The 18,228-nt window shown below is 36.4% G+C and overlaps 1 protein-coding gene across 1 annotated transcript in view; it reads right to left on the reverse strand.

The window, feature by feature from the left end:
- Positions 1–18,228, reverse strand: part of LOC141338021 (uncharacterized) — a 45,756-nt gene that overhangs the window by 880 nt on the left and 26,648 nt on the right. Inside the window, exons 3-5 of the mRNA XM_073843593.1 lie at positions 2,212–2,508; positions 510–632; positions 359–420 (exon numbers count right to left, since the gene is read on the reverse strand). Coding sequence (XP_073699694.1) covers positions 359–420; positions 510–632; positions 2,212–2,508 — 482 coding nt within the window. The remainder of the gene's footprint in view (positions 1–358; positions 421–509; positions 633–2,211; positions 2,509–18,228) is intronic.

The following is an 18,228-nucleotide window of genomic DNA, read 5'->3' on the forward strand; positions in this document are numbered from 1 at the left end:
CTTCAGCCAACTCTCAGTCAACATGAGATCATCATGATCATGTAAGAACTTGAAAATGAAAATCCACGTAAGAACATGACTAAAGCAAAGCACTAATGCACCTAAAACCAACAACATCTGAAATTATGTTTAAACGATATAATATTCACTTTTTGGGGGGTAGTTTCATTACTAGGCCACAGAAGAAAATAAGCAAGCATTGGCACAATAAGAACAATTATTCATTATGTCTGAGTGTTAAATTATGCAACATCATCTATATTAAAAAAGCCACAAGCAGAACCACAAACAAACAACACTAACTCTGCATGTTTTTTCACCAGCAGACAAAGAGATGTTAATAATAAACAAATCTTACCATATCTGGAGCTCCGTTTGTGAATTTCACATCAGCATAACTGACCTCCTCCTCAGTAGTCACTGTTTAGTAATAAAAAAAATTGTGAATCTAAAATGATGGTAAAATGAATATTTTGGTACTACTTTTGCAAAAGGTACACTGTACTTGCCTTCTTGTTTTGCCCGTTTGTAGTTTTTACGGTGACAAAACACCAACACAACTATGCTCACTAGCAGCAACAGCAGACACGCACAAATTATAGAAAGAGTGAGAAATAAACTTTGACCGGCTCCTGCAATGGGTAAAACAACAGCCATTACTTTAAATGAAACTCACCATACTTCAACTAAGATGAAATAATAGCATATCTGACTGGGTAAATATCTAAAAGGCTGCAAGTAACAGTTTTTTTGATAATTAATTTGTCAATTATTTATTAATTGTTTGGATTTATTATTATTATTATTATTATTATTATTATTATTATTGTTGTTGTTGTTGTTTTTTTTTTATAAGACAAGCAAGGGAGAATCCCAGCACGGGGTAAAGTGCTTTGCATAACCAAAGCCAACACCCAACAATAAGAAACCTGAGGAGTATATTACTGTATACACAGAGGTAACAAGTAACTTAAAGGATAACTGTTGCCAAAATGCAACCTGGGCTGTTTTTTCTACTGTAAACGAGACAAACTTATATCTAAAAGCATAATTACGACAAACAAGCCGTTTTTGAGATTGACCGTGATTATTTTTGTGTTCAGTGGCCGGTGAATGGGAGTACTAGGGGCATAGTTTTGAGCGTAGCAAAATCGATATTTTTACAACACTAAGAAGGCTCGACACACCATGAAACTTTGCTGGAAGTATCGCGTGGGTCTCTACACATGAACTCGAACATTGAGAACATTGTTTTTGTACACAGAGTTTACTAAAAAGAAAGTTTTTGAACAACTCACTTTCACTGTTTGAGTCTCCGCGTGCGGCCGTTTTGCCAGTCTCCGCGTGCGGCCGTTTTGCCAGTCAAGAGGTATCGATCTCCGAATGCGACGTAATACTGAGGAGAGTAAAGATTGATAGCTCCTAAAGCATATTTCCATATAAATGCACGGCTAATTTGTTGTTTTGTCGCAAGTGAAAAACAATATTAACCTTCTAGTTGTAAAAAGAGCCTCATTAAAGAAACATTAATATATAAGAATCTCGCATTCGGAGATTGATACCTCTTGACTTGCAAGACAGCCGCGCGCGGAGACTCAAACAGTGAAAGTGAGTTGTTCAAAAACATTCTTTTTAGTAAACTGTGTTCACGAACAATGTTCTCAATGCTCGAGTTCATGTGTAGAGACCCAGGCGATACTTCGAGCAAAGTTTCGTGGTGTATCGAGCCTTCTTACTGTTGTAAAAATATCAATTCAAAACTATGCCCCTAGTTCTCCCATTCACAGGCCACAAAACTAAATCACGGTCAATCTCAAAAACGGCTTGTTTGTCGTAATTATGCTTTTAGATATAAGTTTGTCTCGTTTACAGTAAAAAAACAGCCCAGGTTGCATTTTGGCAATAGTTATCCTTTAACTAGACACAGGTAAACAATGGGTAGCAATGGAAACAGCAACTCAGCACATGCTAGACACCATGGAAACAGTAAATACAACAAGACAGGAAAATCAAACTCAGAAAAACTTCAAAATCAGTCTCCGAGTCAAAAAGTCTCAGAACAGAAAGATAAGACTTAGTTGTAACAATAAGAACATATCCATCAAATGTACATCATGTAATGGGAAAATGTCTCTCAAATGCATTATTAAATATATAGCATGTGCTCATTCATCCTATACAGGAGCAAAGAATTATTGAATGCTGACATACCTGGACATGTCCAACAGAGATCAGTGATGTTGAGGTGTGTAGTCCGGTTAGTAAATGAATAAGCTACAACACAGCTGTAGGAATCATCCAGACACTTAATCTCCAGTGGCAAAGAGATGGTTTTGTTGAGATCAGACACACTGATGTTGGACAATAAACTGTTTCCTTTGTACCAGGAGAGAGTCACGTGACTCACATCCAACACTGAACACAGCAATGAGCAATTCTGACTTGATGATCTTTCTGATACTGAAGGGTTTTGTGGAGAATCACTGATGACAGGAACAGTCAGTGGAGCTAAAAACATGAAAATAATAATAATAATAACTAGAAGCTAAAGTTCGATGACAAACTTTAAATGTTGGCTTGGAGAGCCAAATTGGGCAGCCTTCGGGCAAAAGGGCCAGCCCAGAACACTTAGAGCTCTGTAATTGAATTGTTGCTAGTAAAAATGGCAGTACGACTAGAAATGCTTAGTATATTTTAGGCTAAAACAGCTTGCCATAGAGGATCGTGTGTGGATTTTAGGTTAAAACGGCTTGCCATACTAGAATATGTGATGAGCGCCTGCTTCAAAGCCGCGTCGCGTTGCCGTGCGGTTGAGCCGAAAAGCAGAAATAAGCAAGCATTTAACCTTTGTAATATATTACAATACTATTATTGTGTTAAATCGCTGCAGTTTTTGTATTTAAATACCTTTAAAAGACGTGCAAATGATGTCTTTGATGATGCAGACGAAGAACTGAGCAGTGCAAACAGCTCATTTGCACTCAATGCAGCTCTTTAAAATATTCTTCTATATTTATTGTGTGCAATCGCTGGAATGTTTTTATTTGATTACCTTTAAAAGACGTGCAAATGAATTCTTTGTTGACAGACTGATAATGCAGCCTTACATCTCATGTTCGTTAAAAACCTTTGAAACAGGTCATTTGCATTCAATGCGGCTCTTTAAAATATTCTTCTATATTTATTGTGTGCAATCGCTGGAGTGTTTTTATTTAAATGCCTTTAAAAGACGTGCAAATTATGTATTTGTTGACAGACTGATAATGCAGCCATACATCTCATGTTCGTTAGTAAAACGTTTGAAATAGCTAATTTACACCCAATGTAGCTCTTTAAAATATTCTTCTATATTTATAGTGTACAATCGCTGGAGTGTTTTTATTTAAATGCTTTTAAAAGACGTTCAGTCATGTATAATTCTCAGTCGGGTAAGTTAGCTCCGAGCCATGAAGCTCGTCTGTGTAACACATTTGCTGAAGACAGTACTTCAACTTTGAAATAAAACAGATCACAAACTGATTTAGCTGTTGATGTGTTGTAATGGGTATTTAGAGTTAAATCGCTGTAATGTTTTAATTTTAAAGGCGTTCTAATTCGTGCAAATTAGGTCGTTTGTGAGCAGATATACAGAGAGAGTACGTGCTGAAGCTGTACACGGTGAAGGAATGCTTAGAGTTTTGAATAAATTAGCTCAAATAGCTGAATTCAGGTCTTGATGTGTTCTAATGGGTATTTACAATTAAATCGCTGGAATATTTTAATTTTAAAGGCGTTATTTATTTGCATTTTCCATCGAAGTCAAAGTGGAAGTTGGTCAGAGCTCAGCGATCTCCTGTTGAGTAGAGAGGAATTACTCCTTTAGAGGGCGCTTTTTTTCTCAGCCCATTCAAATCTATGGAACATATTTCCATTCAGTGGAGAGTTCCATTCAGTGGAGAGGTATTGCTCCATTAGAGGGCGAAATTTTAGGAATTTTTAATGTAAAAAAATTAATAATAAATCAACTGTAAATCTGATCAGTCCAAATAGATATAGCAACACTTTCGGGACAAGGGCCCAGGTCTCTGCCAAGTTTGGGGCTTGTAGCCTTAAAGCTCTAGGAGGAGTAGCGTATAGAATTTTAGTCTCAGAAGAATTTTAATAATAACTAGAAGCTAAAGTTTGATGACAAACTTTAAATGTTGGCTTGGAGAAGCAAACTGGGCAGCCTTCGGGCAAAAGGGCCAGCCCAGAACCCTTAGAGCTCTCTGATTGAATTGTTGCTAGTAAAAATGCTATCACGAAAAGTAATACTTAGTATATTTTAGGCTGAAACAGCTTGCCATAGAGGATTTGTGTATTTTAGGTTAAAACGGCTTGCCATACAACAAGTGTACAGCGCGTGCTTGAAAGCTACGACGCGTTGCTGTGCGGTTGAGCCTAAAAGCAGAAATAAGCAAGCATTTAAGCTGTGTAATATATTACTCTACTATTATTGTGTTTAATCGCTGGAGTGTTTGTATTTAAATACATTTAAAAGACGTGCAAATGATGTCTTTGATGCAGACGAAGACTGAGCAGTGCATTCAATGTTAGTTAGTTAAGCCTGTGAAAAAAGTCATTTGAACTCAATGTAGGTCTTTAAAATATTCTTCTATATTTATTGTGTGGAATCGCTGGAGTGTTTGTATTAAAATACCTTTAAAAGACGTGCAAATGATGTCTTTGTTAACAGACACATAAATGCAGCCGTGCATCTCCTGTTAGTTAAGCCTATGAAAAAAGTCATTTGCACCCAATGCAGGTCTTTAAAATATTCTTCTATATTTATTGTGTGCAATCGCTGGAGTGTTTGTATTTACATGTATGCCTTTAAAAGACGTGCAGTCATGTATAATTCTCAGACGGACATCTCGGAGCTCATGTCTACACTGCTGAACACAGCGCTCTCTGTATGAAAAAAAAAAAAAAACTCACAAACAACTGCATTTAGCTGTTGATATTTTCTAATGGGTGGAATGAATTAAATCGCTGCAATATTGTAATTTTAAAGGCGTTCTAATTCGTGCAAATTATGTCGTTCGTCTCCATGTATTCTCGTTGAAGGCAATCTGTGCTTAGGGTTTTGAATAAATTCGCTCAAACAGCTGAATTCAGGTCTTGATGTGTTCTAATGGGTATTTAAAATTAAATGGCTGGAATATTGTAATTTTAAAGGTGTTATTTATATGCATTTTCCACCGAAGTCAAAGTGAAAGTGTGGGTCACAGCTTGGTAACATGTTCGTTGAAACCTATTGAATAGCTCATTTGCAGCTAATGTAGTTCTTTAAAATATTCTTTTATATTTATTGTGTTGGATCGCTGGAGTGTTTATTTAAATGCTTTTAAAAGACGTGCAGTCTAATTCTCAGTCGGGTAACGTTAAAGCACTGTCTTCAGCAAATGTGTGTTATACAGACGAGCTTCACGGCTGGGAGCTAAGTTAACTTTGAAATAAAACAGATCACAAAAGGCTGATTTGTTGATGTGTTCTAATGGGTATTTACAAATAAATCGCTGAAATATATTCATTTTAAAGGCGTTCTAATTCGTGCAAATTATTTTGTTTATGAGCACATAGAGAGAGGTCGTGCTGACGGCTTGTATACTCGCTGAAGGGTGCAAGCTTTCCTTTTACAAGAACTGCTCTCAAACCACTGAATTTAGCTGTTGATGTGTTCTAATGGGTATTTAGAGTTAAATCGCTGTAATATTTAAATTTTAAAAAGCGGTATTTATTTGTATTTCCACCGATTTCAGAGTGACTGTAAGTAAGAGGTTGAGTCCCGCCTCTTCAGTGGAGAGGTATTGCGCCTTTAGATGGCGCATTTTTTCTCAGCCCATTGAAATCCCATAGAAATTTTTAATGTAAAAAAAATTAATATTAAATCAACTGTAAGTCTGATCATTCCAAAAAGATATAGCAACACTTTCGTGACCAGGGCCCAGGGCTCCGCCGAATTTGGGGCTTGTAGCCTTAAAGCTCTAGGAGGAGTAGCGTATAGAATTTTAGTCTCAGAAGAAGTTTAATAATAACTAGAAGCTAAAGTTCGATGACAAACTTTAAATGTTGGCTTGGAGAGCCAAATTGGGCAGCCTTCGGGCAAAAGGGCCAGCCCAGAACACTTAGAGCTCTGTAATTCAATTGTTGCTAGTAAAAATGCGATTATGATAAGTAATGCTTAGTATATTTTAGGCTAAAACAGCTTGCCATAGTGGATTAATGTATTTTAGGTTAAAACGGCTTGCCATACAAGATTCGTGCAGCGCCTGCTTCAAAGCCACGACGCGTTGCTGTGCGGTTGAGGCGAAAAGCAGAAATAAGCAAGCATTTAACCTTTTTATTATATGACTGTACTATTATTGTGTTGAATCGCTGGAGTGTTTGTATTAAAATACCTTTAAAAGACGTGCAAATGATGTCTTTGTTAACAGACACATAAATGCAGCCGTGCATCTCATGTTAGTTAAGCCTATGAAAAACGTCATTTGCACCCAATGTAGGTCTTTAAAATATTCTTCTATATTTATTGTGTGCAATCGCTGGAGTGTTTTTATTTAAATGCCTTTAAAAGACGTGCAAATGATGTATTTGTTGACAGACTGATAATGCAGCCATACATCTGATGTTCGTTAGTGAAACGTTTGAAATAGCTCATTTACACCCAATGCAGCTCTTTAAAATATTATTCTATATTTATTGTGTGCAATCGCTGGAGTGTTTTTATTTAAATGCCTTTAAAAGACGTGCAGTCATGTATAATTGTCAGTTGGACATCTCGGAGCTCATGTCTACACTGCTGAACACAGCGCTCTCTGTATGAAAACAAAATACTCACAAACAACTGCATTTAGCTGTTCATATTTTCTAATGGGTGGACTGAATTAAATCGCTGCAATATTGTAATTTTAAAGGCGGTCAAATCCGTGCAAATTATGTCTTTCGTCTCCATGTATACTCGTTGAAGGCAACCTGTATGCGGTGAAGGAAATGCTTAGGGTTTTGAATAAATTCGCTCAAACAGCTGAATTCAGGTCTTGTTGTGTTCTAATGGGTATTTACAATTAAATGGCTGGAATATTGTAATTTTAAAGGCGTTATTTATATGCATTTTCCACCGAAGTCAAAGTGAAAGTAAGTCACAGCTCGGTAACATGTTCGTTAGTGAAACCTATTGAACAGCTCATTTGCTCTAATGTAGTTCTTTAAAATATTATTCTATATTTATTGTGTACAATCGCTGGAGTGTTTTTATTTAAATGCTTTTAAAAGACGTGCAGTCATGTATAATTCTCAGACGGAGATGTGAAGCTCATCTGTAACACACTCTCTAAAGACAGCGGTTTAACTTTTACACAAAACAGCTCACAGCTGAATGTAGCTGTTGATGTGTTCTAATGGGTATATACAATTAAATCGCTGTAATATTTAAATTTTAAAGGCGGTATTTATTTGTATTTCCACCGATTTCAGAGTGACTGTAAGTAAGAGGTTTGAGTCCCGCCTCTTCAGTGGAGAGGTATTGCACCTCTAGATGGCGCATTTTTTCTCAGCCCATTGAAATCCTATAGAAATTTTTCATGTAAAAAAATTAATATTAAATCAACTGTAAGTCTGATCATTCCAAAAAGATATAGCAACACTTTCGTGACCAGGGCCCAGGGCTCCGCCGAGTTTGGGGCTTGTAGCCTTAAAGCCCTAGGAGGAGTAGCGTATAGAAAATTAGTCTCAGAAGAAGGTTGAATAATAATAAGTTTAAATAGCATAACAATATGTTGGCTTCTCCAAGCCAACATAACTAGAAGCTAAAGTTCGATGACAAACTTTAAATGTTGGCTTGGAGAGCCAAATTGGGCAGCCTTCGGGCAAAAGGGCCAGCCCAGAACACTTAGAGCTCTGTAATTGAATTGTTGCTAGTAAAAATGCTATTACGATAAGTAATGCTTAGTATATTTTAGGCTAAAACAGCTTGCCATAGTGGATTAATATGTGTATTTTAGGTTAAAACGGCTTGCCATACGAGATTCGTGCAGCGCTTGCTTCAAAGCCACGACGTGTTGCTGTGCGGTTGAGGCGAAAAGCAGAAATAAGCAAGCATTTAACCTTTTTATTATATGACTGTACTATTATTGTGTTGAATCGCTGGAGTGTTTGTATCAAAATACCTTTAAAAGTCGTGCAAATGATGTCTTTGTTAACAGACACACAAATGCAGCCGTGCATCTCATGTTCGTTAGTGAAACGTTTGAAATAGCTCATTTACACTCAATGCAGCTCTTTAAAATATTCTTCTATATTTATTGCAATCGCTGGAATGTTTTTATTTGATTACCTTTAAAAGACGTGCAAATGAATTCTTTGTTGACAGAGGGATGCAGCCGTACATCTCATGTTCGTTAGTAAAACGTTTGAAATAGCTCATTTACACCCAATGTAGCTCTTTAAAATATTCTTCTATATTTATTGAGTGCAATCGCTGGAATGTTTTTATTTGATTACCTTTAAAAGACGTGCAAATGAATTCTTTGTTGACACAGACGGATGCAGCCTTGCATCTCATGTTCGTTATTAAAAACCTTTGAAACAGGTCATTTGCATTCAATGCGGCTCTTTAAAATATTCTTCTATATTTATTGTGTGCAATCGCTGAAGTGTTTTTATTTAAATGCCTTTAAAAGACGTGCAAATTATGTATTTGTTGACAGACTGATAATGCAGCCGTACATCTCATGTTCGTTAGTAAAACGTTTGAAATAGCTAATTTACACCCAATGTAGCTCTTTAAAATATTCTTCTATATTTATTGTGTACAATCGCTGGAGTGTTTTTATTTAAATGCTTTTAAAAGACGTGCAGTCATGTATAATTCTCAGTCGGGTAACGTAAGTTAGCTCCGAGCCGTGAAGCTCGTCTGTGTAATACATTTGCTGAAGACACTGCTTCAACTTTGAAATAAAACAGATCACAAACTGATTTAGCTGTTGATGTGTTGTAATGGGTATTAGAGTTAAATCGCTGTAATATTTTAATTTTAAAGGCGTTCTAATTCGAGCAAATCATGTCGTTTGTGAGCAGATATACAGAGAGAGTACGTGCTGAAGCTGTACACGGTGAAGGAAATGCTTAGAGTTTTGAATAAATTAGCTCAAATAGGTCTTGGTGTGTTCTAATGGGTATTTACAATTAAATCGCTGGAATATTTTAATTTTAAAGGCGTTATTTATTTGCATTTTCCACCTAAGTCAAAGTGAAAGTAGGTCAGAGCTCAGCGATCTCCTGTTGAGTAGAGAGGATTTACTCCTTTAGAGGGCGCCTTTTTCTCAGCCCATTCAATTCTAAGGGACATATTTCCATTCAGTGGAGAGGTATTGCTCCATTAGAGGGCGAAATTTTAGGAATTTTTAATATAAAAAAATTAATATTAAATCAACTGTAAGTCTGATCATTCCAAAAAGATATAGCAACACTTTCGTGACCAGGGCCCAGGGCTCCGCCGAGTTTGGGGCTTGTAGGCTTAAAGCTCTAGGAGGAGTAGCGTATAGAATTTTAGTCTCAGAAGAATTTTAATAATAATAATAACTAGAAGCTAAAGTTCGATGACAAACTTTAAATGTTGGCTTGGAGAGCCAAATTGGGCAGCCTTGGGGCAAAAGGGCCAGCCCAGAACACTTAGAGCTCTGTAATTGAATTGTTGCTAGTAAAAATGCTATTACGATAAGTAATGCTTAGTATATTTTAGGCTAAAACAGCTTGCCATAGTGGATTAATATGTGTATTTTAGGTTAAAACGGCTTGCCATACGAGATTCGTGCAGCGCTTGCTTCAAAGCCAAGACGCGTTGCTGTGCGGTTGAGGCGAAAAGCAGAAATAAGCAAGCATTTAACCTTTTTATTATATGACTGTACTATTATTGTGTTGAATCGCTGGAGTGTTTGTATTAAAATACCTTTAAAAGTCGTGCAAATGATGTCTTTGTTAACAGACAAATAAATGCAGCCGTGCATCTCATGTTCGTTAGTGAAACGTTTGAAATAGCTCATTTACACTCAATGCAGCTCTTTAAAATATTCTTCTATATTTATTGTGTGCAATCGCTGGAATGTTTTTATTTGATTACCTTTAAAAGACGTGCAAATGAATTCTTTGTTGACACAGACGGATGCAGCCGTGCATCTCATGTTCGTTAGTAAAAACCTTTGAAACAGGTCATTTGCATTCAATGCGGCTCTTTAAAATATTGTTCTATATTTATTGTGTGCAATCGCTGGAGTGTTTTTATTTAAATGCCTTTAAAAGACGTGCAAATTATGTATTTGTTGACAGACTGATAATGCAGCCGTACATCTCATGTTCGTTAGTAAAACGTTTGAAATAGCTCATTTACACCCAATGTAGCTCTTTAAAATATTCTTCTATATTTATTGTGTACAATCGCTGGAGTGTTTTTATTTAAATGCTTTTAAAAGACGTGCAGTCATGTATAATTCTCAGTCGGGTAACGTAAGTTAGCTCCGAGCCGTGAAGCTCGTCTGTGTAATACATTTGCTGAAGACACTGCTTCAACTTTGAAATAAAACAGATCACAAACTGATTTAGCTGTTGATGTGTTGTAATGGGTATTTAGAGTTAAATCGCTGTAATATTTTAATTTTAAAGGCGTTCTAATTCGAGCAAATTAGGTCGTTTGTGAGCAGATATACAGAGAGAGTACGCGCTGAAGCTGTACACGGTGAAGGAAATGCTTAGAGTTTTGAATAAATTAGCTCAAATAGCTGAATTCAGGTCTTGGTGTGTTCTAATGGGTATTTACAATTAAATCGCTGGAATATTTTAATTTTAAAGGCGTTATTTATTTGCATTTTCCACCTAAGTCAAAGTGAAAGTAGGTCAGAGCTCAGCGATCTCCTGTTGAGTAGAGAGGATTTACTCCTTTAGAGGGCGCCTTTTTCTCAGCCCATTCAATTCTATGGGACATATTTCCATTCAGTGGAGAGGTATTGCTCCATTAGAGGGCGAAATTTTAGGAATTTTTAATATAAAAAAATTAATATTAAATCAACTGTAAGTCTGATCATTCCAAAAAGATATAGCAACACTTTCGTGACCAGGGCCCAGGGCTCCGCCGAGTTTGGGGCTTGTAGGCTTAAAGCTCTAGGAGGAGTAGCGTATAGAATTTTAGTCTCAGAAGAATTTTAATAATAATAATAAGTTTAAATAGCATAACAATATGTTGGCTCTCCAAGCCAACATAATAATAACTAGAAGCTAAAGTTCGATGACAAACTTTAAATGTTGGCTTGGAGAAGCAAACCGGGCAGCCTTCGGGCAAAAGGGCCAGCCCAGAACCCTTAGAGCTCTCTGATTGAATTGTTGCTAGTAAAAATGCTATCACGAAAAGTAATACTTAGTATATTTTAGGCTAAAACAGCTTGCCATAGAGGATTTATGTGTATTTTAGGTTAAAACGGCTTGCCATACAACAAGTGTACAGCGCGTGCTTGAAAGCCACGACGCGTTGCTGTGCGGTTGAGCCTAAAAGCAGAAATAAGCAAGCATTTAAGCTGTGTAATATATTACTCTACTATTATTGTGTTTAATCGCTGGAGTGTTTGTATTTAAATACATTTAAAAGACGTGCAAATGATGTCTTTGATGCAGACGAAGACTGAGCAGTGCATTCAATGTTAGTTAGTTAAGCCTGTGAAAAAAGTCATTTGAACTCAATGTAGGTCTTTAAAATATTCTTCTATATTTATTGTGTGGAATCGCTGGAGTGTTTGTATTAAAATACCTTTAAAAGACGTGCAAATGATGTCTTTGTTAACAGACACATAAATGCAGCCGTGCATCTCCTGTTAGTTAAGCCTATGAAAAAAGTCATTTGCACCCAATGCAGGTCTTTAAAATATTCTTCTATATTTATTGTGTGCAATCGCTGGAGTGTTTGTATTTACATGCCTTTAAAAGAAGTGCAGTCATGTATAATTCTCAGACGGACATCTCGGAGCTCATGTCTACACTGCTGAACACAGCGCTCTCTGTATGAAAAAAAAAAAAAACTCACAAACAACTGCATTTAGCTGTTGATATTTTCTAATGGGTGGAATGAATTAAATCGCTGCAATATTGTAATTTTAAAGGCGTTCTAATTCGTGCAAATTATGTCGTTCGTCTCCATGTATGCTCGTTGAAAGCAATCTGTACGCGGTGAAGGAAATGCTTAGGGTTTTCAATAAATTCGCTCAAACAGCTGAATTCAGGTCTTGATGTGTTCTAATGGGTATTTACAATTAAATGGCTGGAATATTGTAATTTTAAAGGCATTATTTATATGCATTTTCCACCGAGTTCAAAGTGAAAGTAAGTCACAGCTCGGTAACATGGTCGTTAGTGAAACTGAAAAGCTCATTTGCAGCTAATGTAGTTCTTTAAAATATTCTTGTATATTTATTGTGTTGGATCGCTGGAGTGTTTTTATTTAAATGCTTTTAAAAGACGTGCAGTCATAATTCTCAGTCGGGTAAGTTAGCTCCGATCCGTGAAAGCTCGTCTGTATAACATTTGCTGAAGACAGTGCTTTAACTTTGAAATAAAACAGATCACAAAAGGCTGATTTGTTGATGTGTTCTAATGGGTATTTACAAATAAATCGCTGACATATATTAATTTTAAAGGCGTTCTAATTCGTGCAAATTATGTTGTTTATGAGCACATACAGAGAGAGTTCGTGCTGACGGCTTGTATACTCGCTGAAGGGTGCAAGCTTTTCTTTTACAAGAACTGCTCACAAACCACTGAATTTAGCTGTTGATGTGTTCTAATGGGTATTTAGAGTTAAATCGCTGTAATATTTTAATTTTAAAAAGCGGTATTTATTTGTATTTCCACCGATTTCAGAGTGACTGTAAGTAAGAGGTTTGAGTCCCGCCTCTTCAGTGGAGAGGTATTGCGCCTCTAGATGGCGCATTTTTTCTCAGCCCATTGAAATCCTATAGAAATTTTTCATGTAAAAAAATTAATATTAAATCAACTGTAAGTCTGATCATTCCAAAAAGATATAGCAACACTTTCGTGACCAGGGCCCAGGGCTCCGCCGAGTTTGGGGCTTGTAGCCTTAAAGCTCTAGGAGGAGTAGCGTATAGAATTTTAGTCTCAGAAGAATTTTAATAATAATAATAAGTTTAAATAGCATAACAATATGTTGGCTTCTCCAAGCCAACATAATAAGTTTAAATAGCATAACAATATGTTGGCTCTCCAAGCCAACATAATAATAATAATAATAATAATAATAAGTTTAAATAGCATAACAATATGTTGGCTTCTCCAAGCCAACATAACTAGAAGCTAAAGTTCGATGACAAACTTTAAATGTTGGCTTGGAGAAGCAAACCGGGCAGGCTTCGGGCAAAAGGGCCAGCCCAGAACACCATATTGGATTAATATGTGTATTTTAGGTTAAAACGGCTTGCCATACTGGAATAAGTGATGCCTGCTTCAAAGCCGCGTTGCGTTGCCGTGCGGTTGAGCCGAAAAGCAGAAATAAGCAAGCATTTAAACTTTTTATTATATGACTGAACTATTATTGTGTTGAATCGCCGGAGTGTTTGTATTAAAATACCTTTAAAAGACGTGCAAATGATGTCTTTGTTAACAGACACATAAATGCAGCCGTGCATCTCATGTTAGTTAAGCCTATGAAAAACGTCATTTGCACCCAATGCAGGTCTTTAAAATATTCTTCTATATTTATTGTGTTGAATCGCTGGAGTGTTTTTATTTAAATGCCTTTAAAAGACGTGCAGTCATGTATAATTCTCAGTCGGACATCTCGGAGCTCATGTCTAACACACTGCTGAATGCAGCGCTCTCTGTATGAAAACAAAATGCTCACAAACAACCGCATTTAGCTGTTGATATTTTCTAATGGGTGGACTGAATTAAATCGCTGCATTATTGTAATTTTAAAGGCGGTCAAATTTGTGCAAATTTTGTCGTTCGTATCCATGTAAACTCGTTGAAAGCAATCTGTGCGCGGTGAAGGAAATGCTTAGGGGTTTCAATAAATTCGCTCAAACAGCTGAATTCAGGTCTTGATGTGTTTCTAATGGGTATTTACTATTAAATGGCTGGAATATTGTAATTTTAAAGGCGTTATTTATATGCATTTTCCACCGAAATCAAAGTGAAAGTAAGTCTCAGCTCGGTAACATCTAGTGAAACCTATTGAACAGCTCATTTGCAGCTAATGTAGTTCTTTAAAATATTCTTGTATATTGATTGTGTTGGATCGCTGGAGTGTTTTTATTTAAATGCTTTTAAAAGACGTGCAGTCATGTATAATTCTCAGTCAGGTTAGCTCCGATCCGTGAAAGCTCGTCTGTATAACACATTTGCTGAAGACAGTGCTTTAACTTTGAAATAAAACAGATCTCAAAAGGCATGATTTGTTGATGTGTTCTAATGGGTATTTACAAACAAATCGCTGAAATATATTTACTTTAAAGGCGTTCTAATTCGTGCAATTTATGTTGTTTGTGAGCACATGTCGAGAGAGAGAAGCCTAGTGCTGACGGCTTGTATAAGCGCTGAAGGGTGCGAGCTTTTCTCTTACAAGAACTACTCACAAACCACTGAATTTAGCTGTTGATATGTTCTAATGGGTATTTAGAGTTAAATCGCTTTAATATTTGAATTTTTAAGGCGGTATTTATTTGTATTTCCACCGATTTCAGAGTGACTGTAAGTAAGAGGTTTGAATCCCGCCTCTTCAGTGGAGAGGTATTGCGCCTTTAGATGGCGCATTTTTTCTCAGCCCATTGAAATCCCATAGAAATTTTTCATGTAAAAAAATTAATATTAAATCAACTGTAAGTCTGATCATTCCAAAAAGATATAGCAACACTTTGGTGACCAGGGCCCAGGGCTCCGCCGAGTTTGGGGCTTGTAGCCTTAAAGCTCTAGGAGGAGTAGCGTATAGAATTTTAGTCTCAGAAGAATTTTAATAATAACTAGAAGCTAAAGTTCGATGACAAACTTTAAATGTTGGCTTGGAGAAGCAAACCGGGCAGCCTTCGGGCAAAAGGTCCAGCCCAGAACACTTAGAGCTCTCTGATTGAATTGTTGCTAGTAAAAATGCTATTACGATAAGTAATGCTTAGTATATTTTAGGTTAAAACAGCTTGCCATAGTGGATTTATGTGTATTTTAGGTTAAAACGGCTTGCCATACAACAAGTGTTTCAGCGCGTGCTTGAAAGCGTTGCTGTGCGGTTGAGCCTAAAAGCATTAATAAGCAAGCATTTAAGCTGTGTAATATATTACTCTACTATTATTGTGTTTAATCGCTGGAGTGTTTGTATTTAAATACCTTTAAAAGATGTGCAAATGATGTCTTTGATGATGAAGATGAAGACTGAGCAGTGCATCTCATGTTAGTTAGTTAAGCCTATGAAAAAAGTCATTTGCACCCAATTCAGGTCTTTAAAATATTCTTCTATATTTATTGTGTGCAATCGCTGGAGTGTTTGTATTTACATGCCTTTAAAAGAAGTGCAGTCATGTATAATTCTCAGTCGAACATCTCGGAGCTCATATCTACAGTGCTGAACACAGCGCTCTCTGTATGAAAAAAAGAAACTCTAATGGGTGGAATGAATTAAATCGCTGCAATATTGTAATTTTAAAGGCGTTCTAATTCGTGCAAATTATGTCGTTCGTCTCCATGTATACTCGTTGAAGGCAATCTGTGCTTAGGGTTTTGAATAAATTCGCTCAAACAGCTGAATTCAGGTCTTGATGTGTTCTAATGGGTATTTAAAATTAAATGGCTGGAATATTGTTATTTTAAAGGCGTTATTTATATGCATTTTCCACCGAAGTCAAAGTGAAAGTGTGGGTCACAGCTTGGTAACATGTTCGTTGAAACCTATTGAATAGCTCATTTGTAGCTAATGTAGTTCTTTAAAATATTCTTTTATATTTATTGTGTTGGATCGCTGGAGTGTTTTTATTTAAATGCTTTTAAAAGACGTGCAGTCTAATTCTCAGTCGGGTAACGTTAAAGCACTGTCTTCAGCAAATGTGTGTTATACAGACGTACGAGCTTCAGGGCTCGGAGCTAAGTTAACTTTGAAATAAAACAGATCACAAAAGGCTGATTTGTTGATGTGTTCTAATGGGTATTTACAAATAAATCGCTGAAATATATTAATTTTAAAGGCGTTCTAATTCGTGCAAATTATTTTGTTTATGAGCACATACAGAGAGAGTTTGTGCTGACGGCTTGTATACTCGCTGAAGGGTGCAAGCTTTTCTTTTACAAGAACTGCTCACAAACCACTGAATTTAGCTGTTGATATGTTCTAATGGGTATTTAGAGTTAAATCGCTGTAATATTTAAATTTTAAAAAGCGGTATTTATTTGTATTTCCACCGATTTCAGAGTGACTGTAAGCGAGAGGTTTGAGTCCCGCCTCTTCAGTGGAGAGGTATTGCGCCTTTAGATGGCGCATTTTTTCTCAGCCCATTGAAATCCCATAGAAATTTTTCATGTAAAAAAATTAATATTAAATCAACTGTAAGTCTGATCATTCCAAAAAGATATAGCAACACTTTGGTGACCAGGGCCCAGAGCTCAGCCGAGTTTGGGGCTTGTAGCCTTAAAGCTCTAGGAGGAGTAGCGTATAGAATTTTAGTCTCAGAAGAATTTTAATAATAATAATAATAATAATAAGTTTAAATAGCATAACAATATGTTGGCTTCTCCAAGCCAACATAATAATAATAATAATAATAATAATAAGTTTAAATAGCATAACAATATGTTGGCTTCTCCAAGCCAACATAACTAGAAGCTAAAGTTTGATGACAAACTTTAAATGTTGGCTTGGAGAAGCAAACTGGGCAGCCTTCGGGCAAAAGGGCCAGCCCAGAACCCTTAGAGCTCTCTGATTGAATTGTTGCTAGTAAAAATGCTATCACGAAAAGTAATACTTAGTATATTTTAGGCTGAAACAGCTTGCCATAGAGGATTTGTGTATTTTAGGTTAAAACGGCTTGCCATACAACAAGTGTACAGCGCGTGCTTGAAAGCTACGACGCGTTGCTGTGCGGTTGAGCCTAAAAGCAGAAATAAGCAAGCATTTAAGCTGTGTAATATATTACTCTACTATTATTGTGTTTAATCGCTGGAGTGTTTGTATTTAAATACATTTAAAAGACGTGCAAATGATGTCTTTGATGCAGACGAAGACTGAGCAGTGCATTCAATGTTAGTTAGTTAAGCCTGTGAAAAAAGTCATTTGAACTCAATGTAGGTCTTTAAAATATTCTTCTATATTTATTGTGTGGAATCGCTGGAGTGTTTGTATTAAAATACCTTTAAAAGACGTGCAAATGATGTCTTTGTTAACAGACACATAAATGCAGCCGTGCATCTCCTGTTAGTTAAGCCTATGAAAAAAGTCATTTGCACCCAATGCAGGTCTTTAAAATATTCTTCTATATTTATTGTGTGCAATCGCTGGAGTGTTTGTATTTACATGTATGCCTTTAAAAGACGTGCAGTCATGTATAATTCTCAGACGGACATCTCGGAGCTCATGTCTACACTGCTGAACACAGCGCTCTCTGTATGAAAAAAAAAAAAAAACTCACAAACAACTGCATTTAGCTGTTGATATTTTCTAATGGGTGGAATGAATTAAATCGCTGCAATATTGTAATTTTAAAGGCGTTCTAATTCGTGCAAATTATGTCGTTCGTCTCCATGTATTCTCGTTGAAGGCAATCTGTGCTTAGGGTTTTGAATAAATTCGCTCAAACAGCTGAATTCAGGTCTTGATGTGTTCTAATGGGTATTTAAAATTAAATGGCTGGAATATTGTAATTTTAAAGGTGTTATTTATATGCATTTTCCACCGAAGTCAAAGTGAAAGTGTGGGTCACAGCTTGGTAACATGTTCGTTGAAACCTATTGAATAGCTCATTTGCAGCTAATGTAGTTCTTTAAAATATTCTTTTATATTTATTGTGTTGGATCGCTGGAGTGTTTATTTAAATGCTTTTAAAAGACGTGCAGTCTAATTCTCAGTCGGGTAACGTTAAAGCACTGTCTTCAGCAAATGTGTGTTATACAGACGAGCTTCACGGCTGGGAGCTAAGTTAACTTTGAAATAAAACAGATCACAAAAGGCTGATTTGTTGA

This window comes from Garra rufa, chromosome 7 (assembly GCF_049309525.1).
Source record: "Garra rufa chromosome 7, GarRuf1.0, whole genome shotgun sequence".
Lineage (NCBI taxonomy): Eukaryota > Metazoa > Chordata > Actinopteri > Cypriniformes > Cyprinidae > Garra > Garra rufa.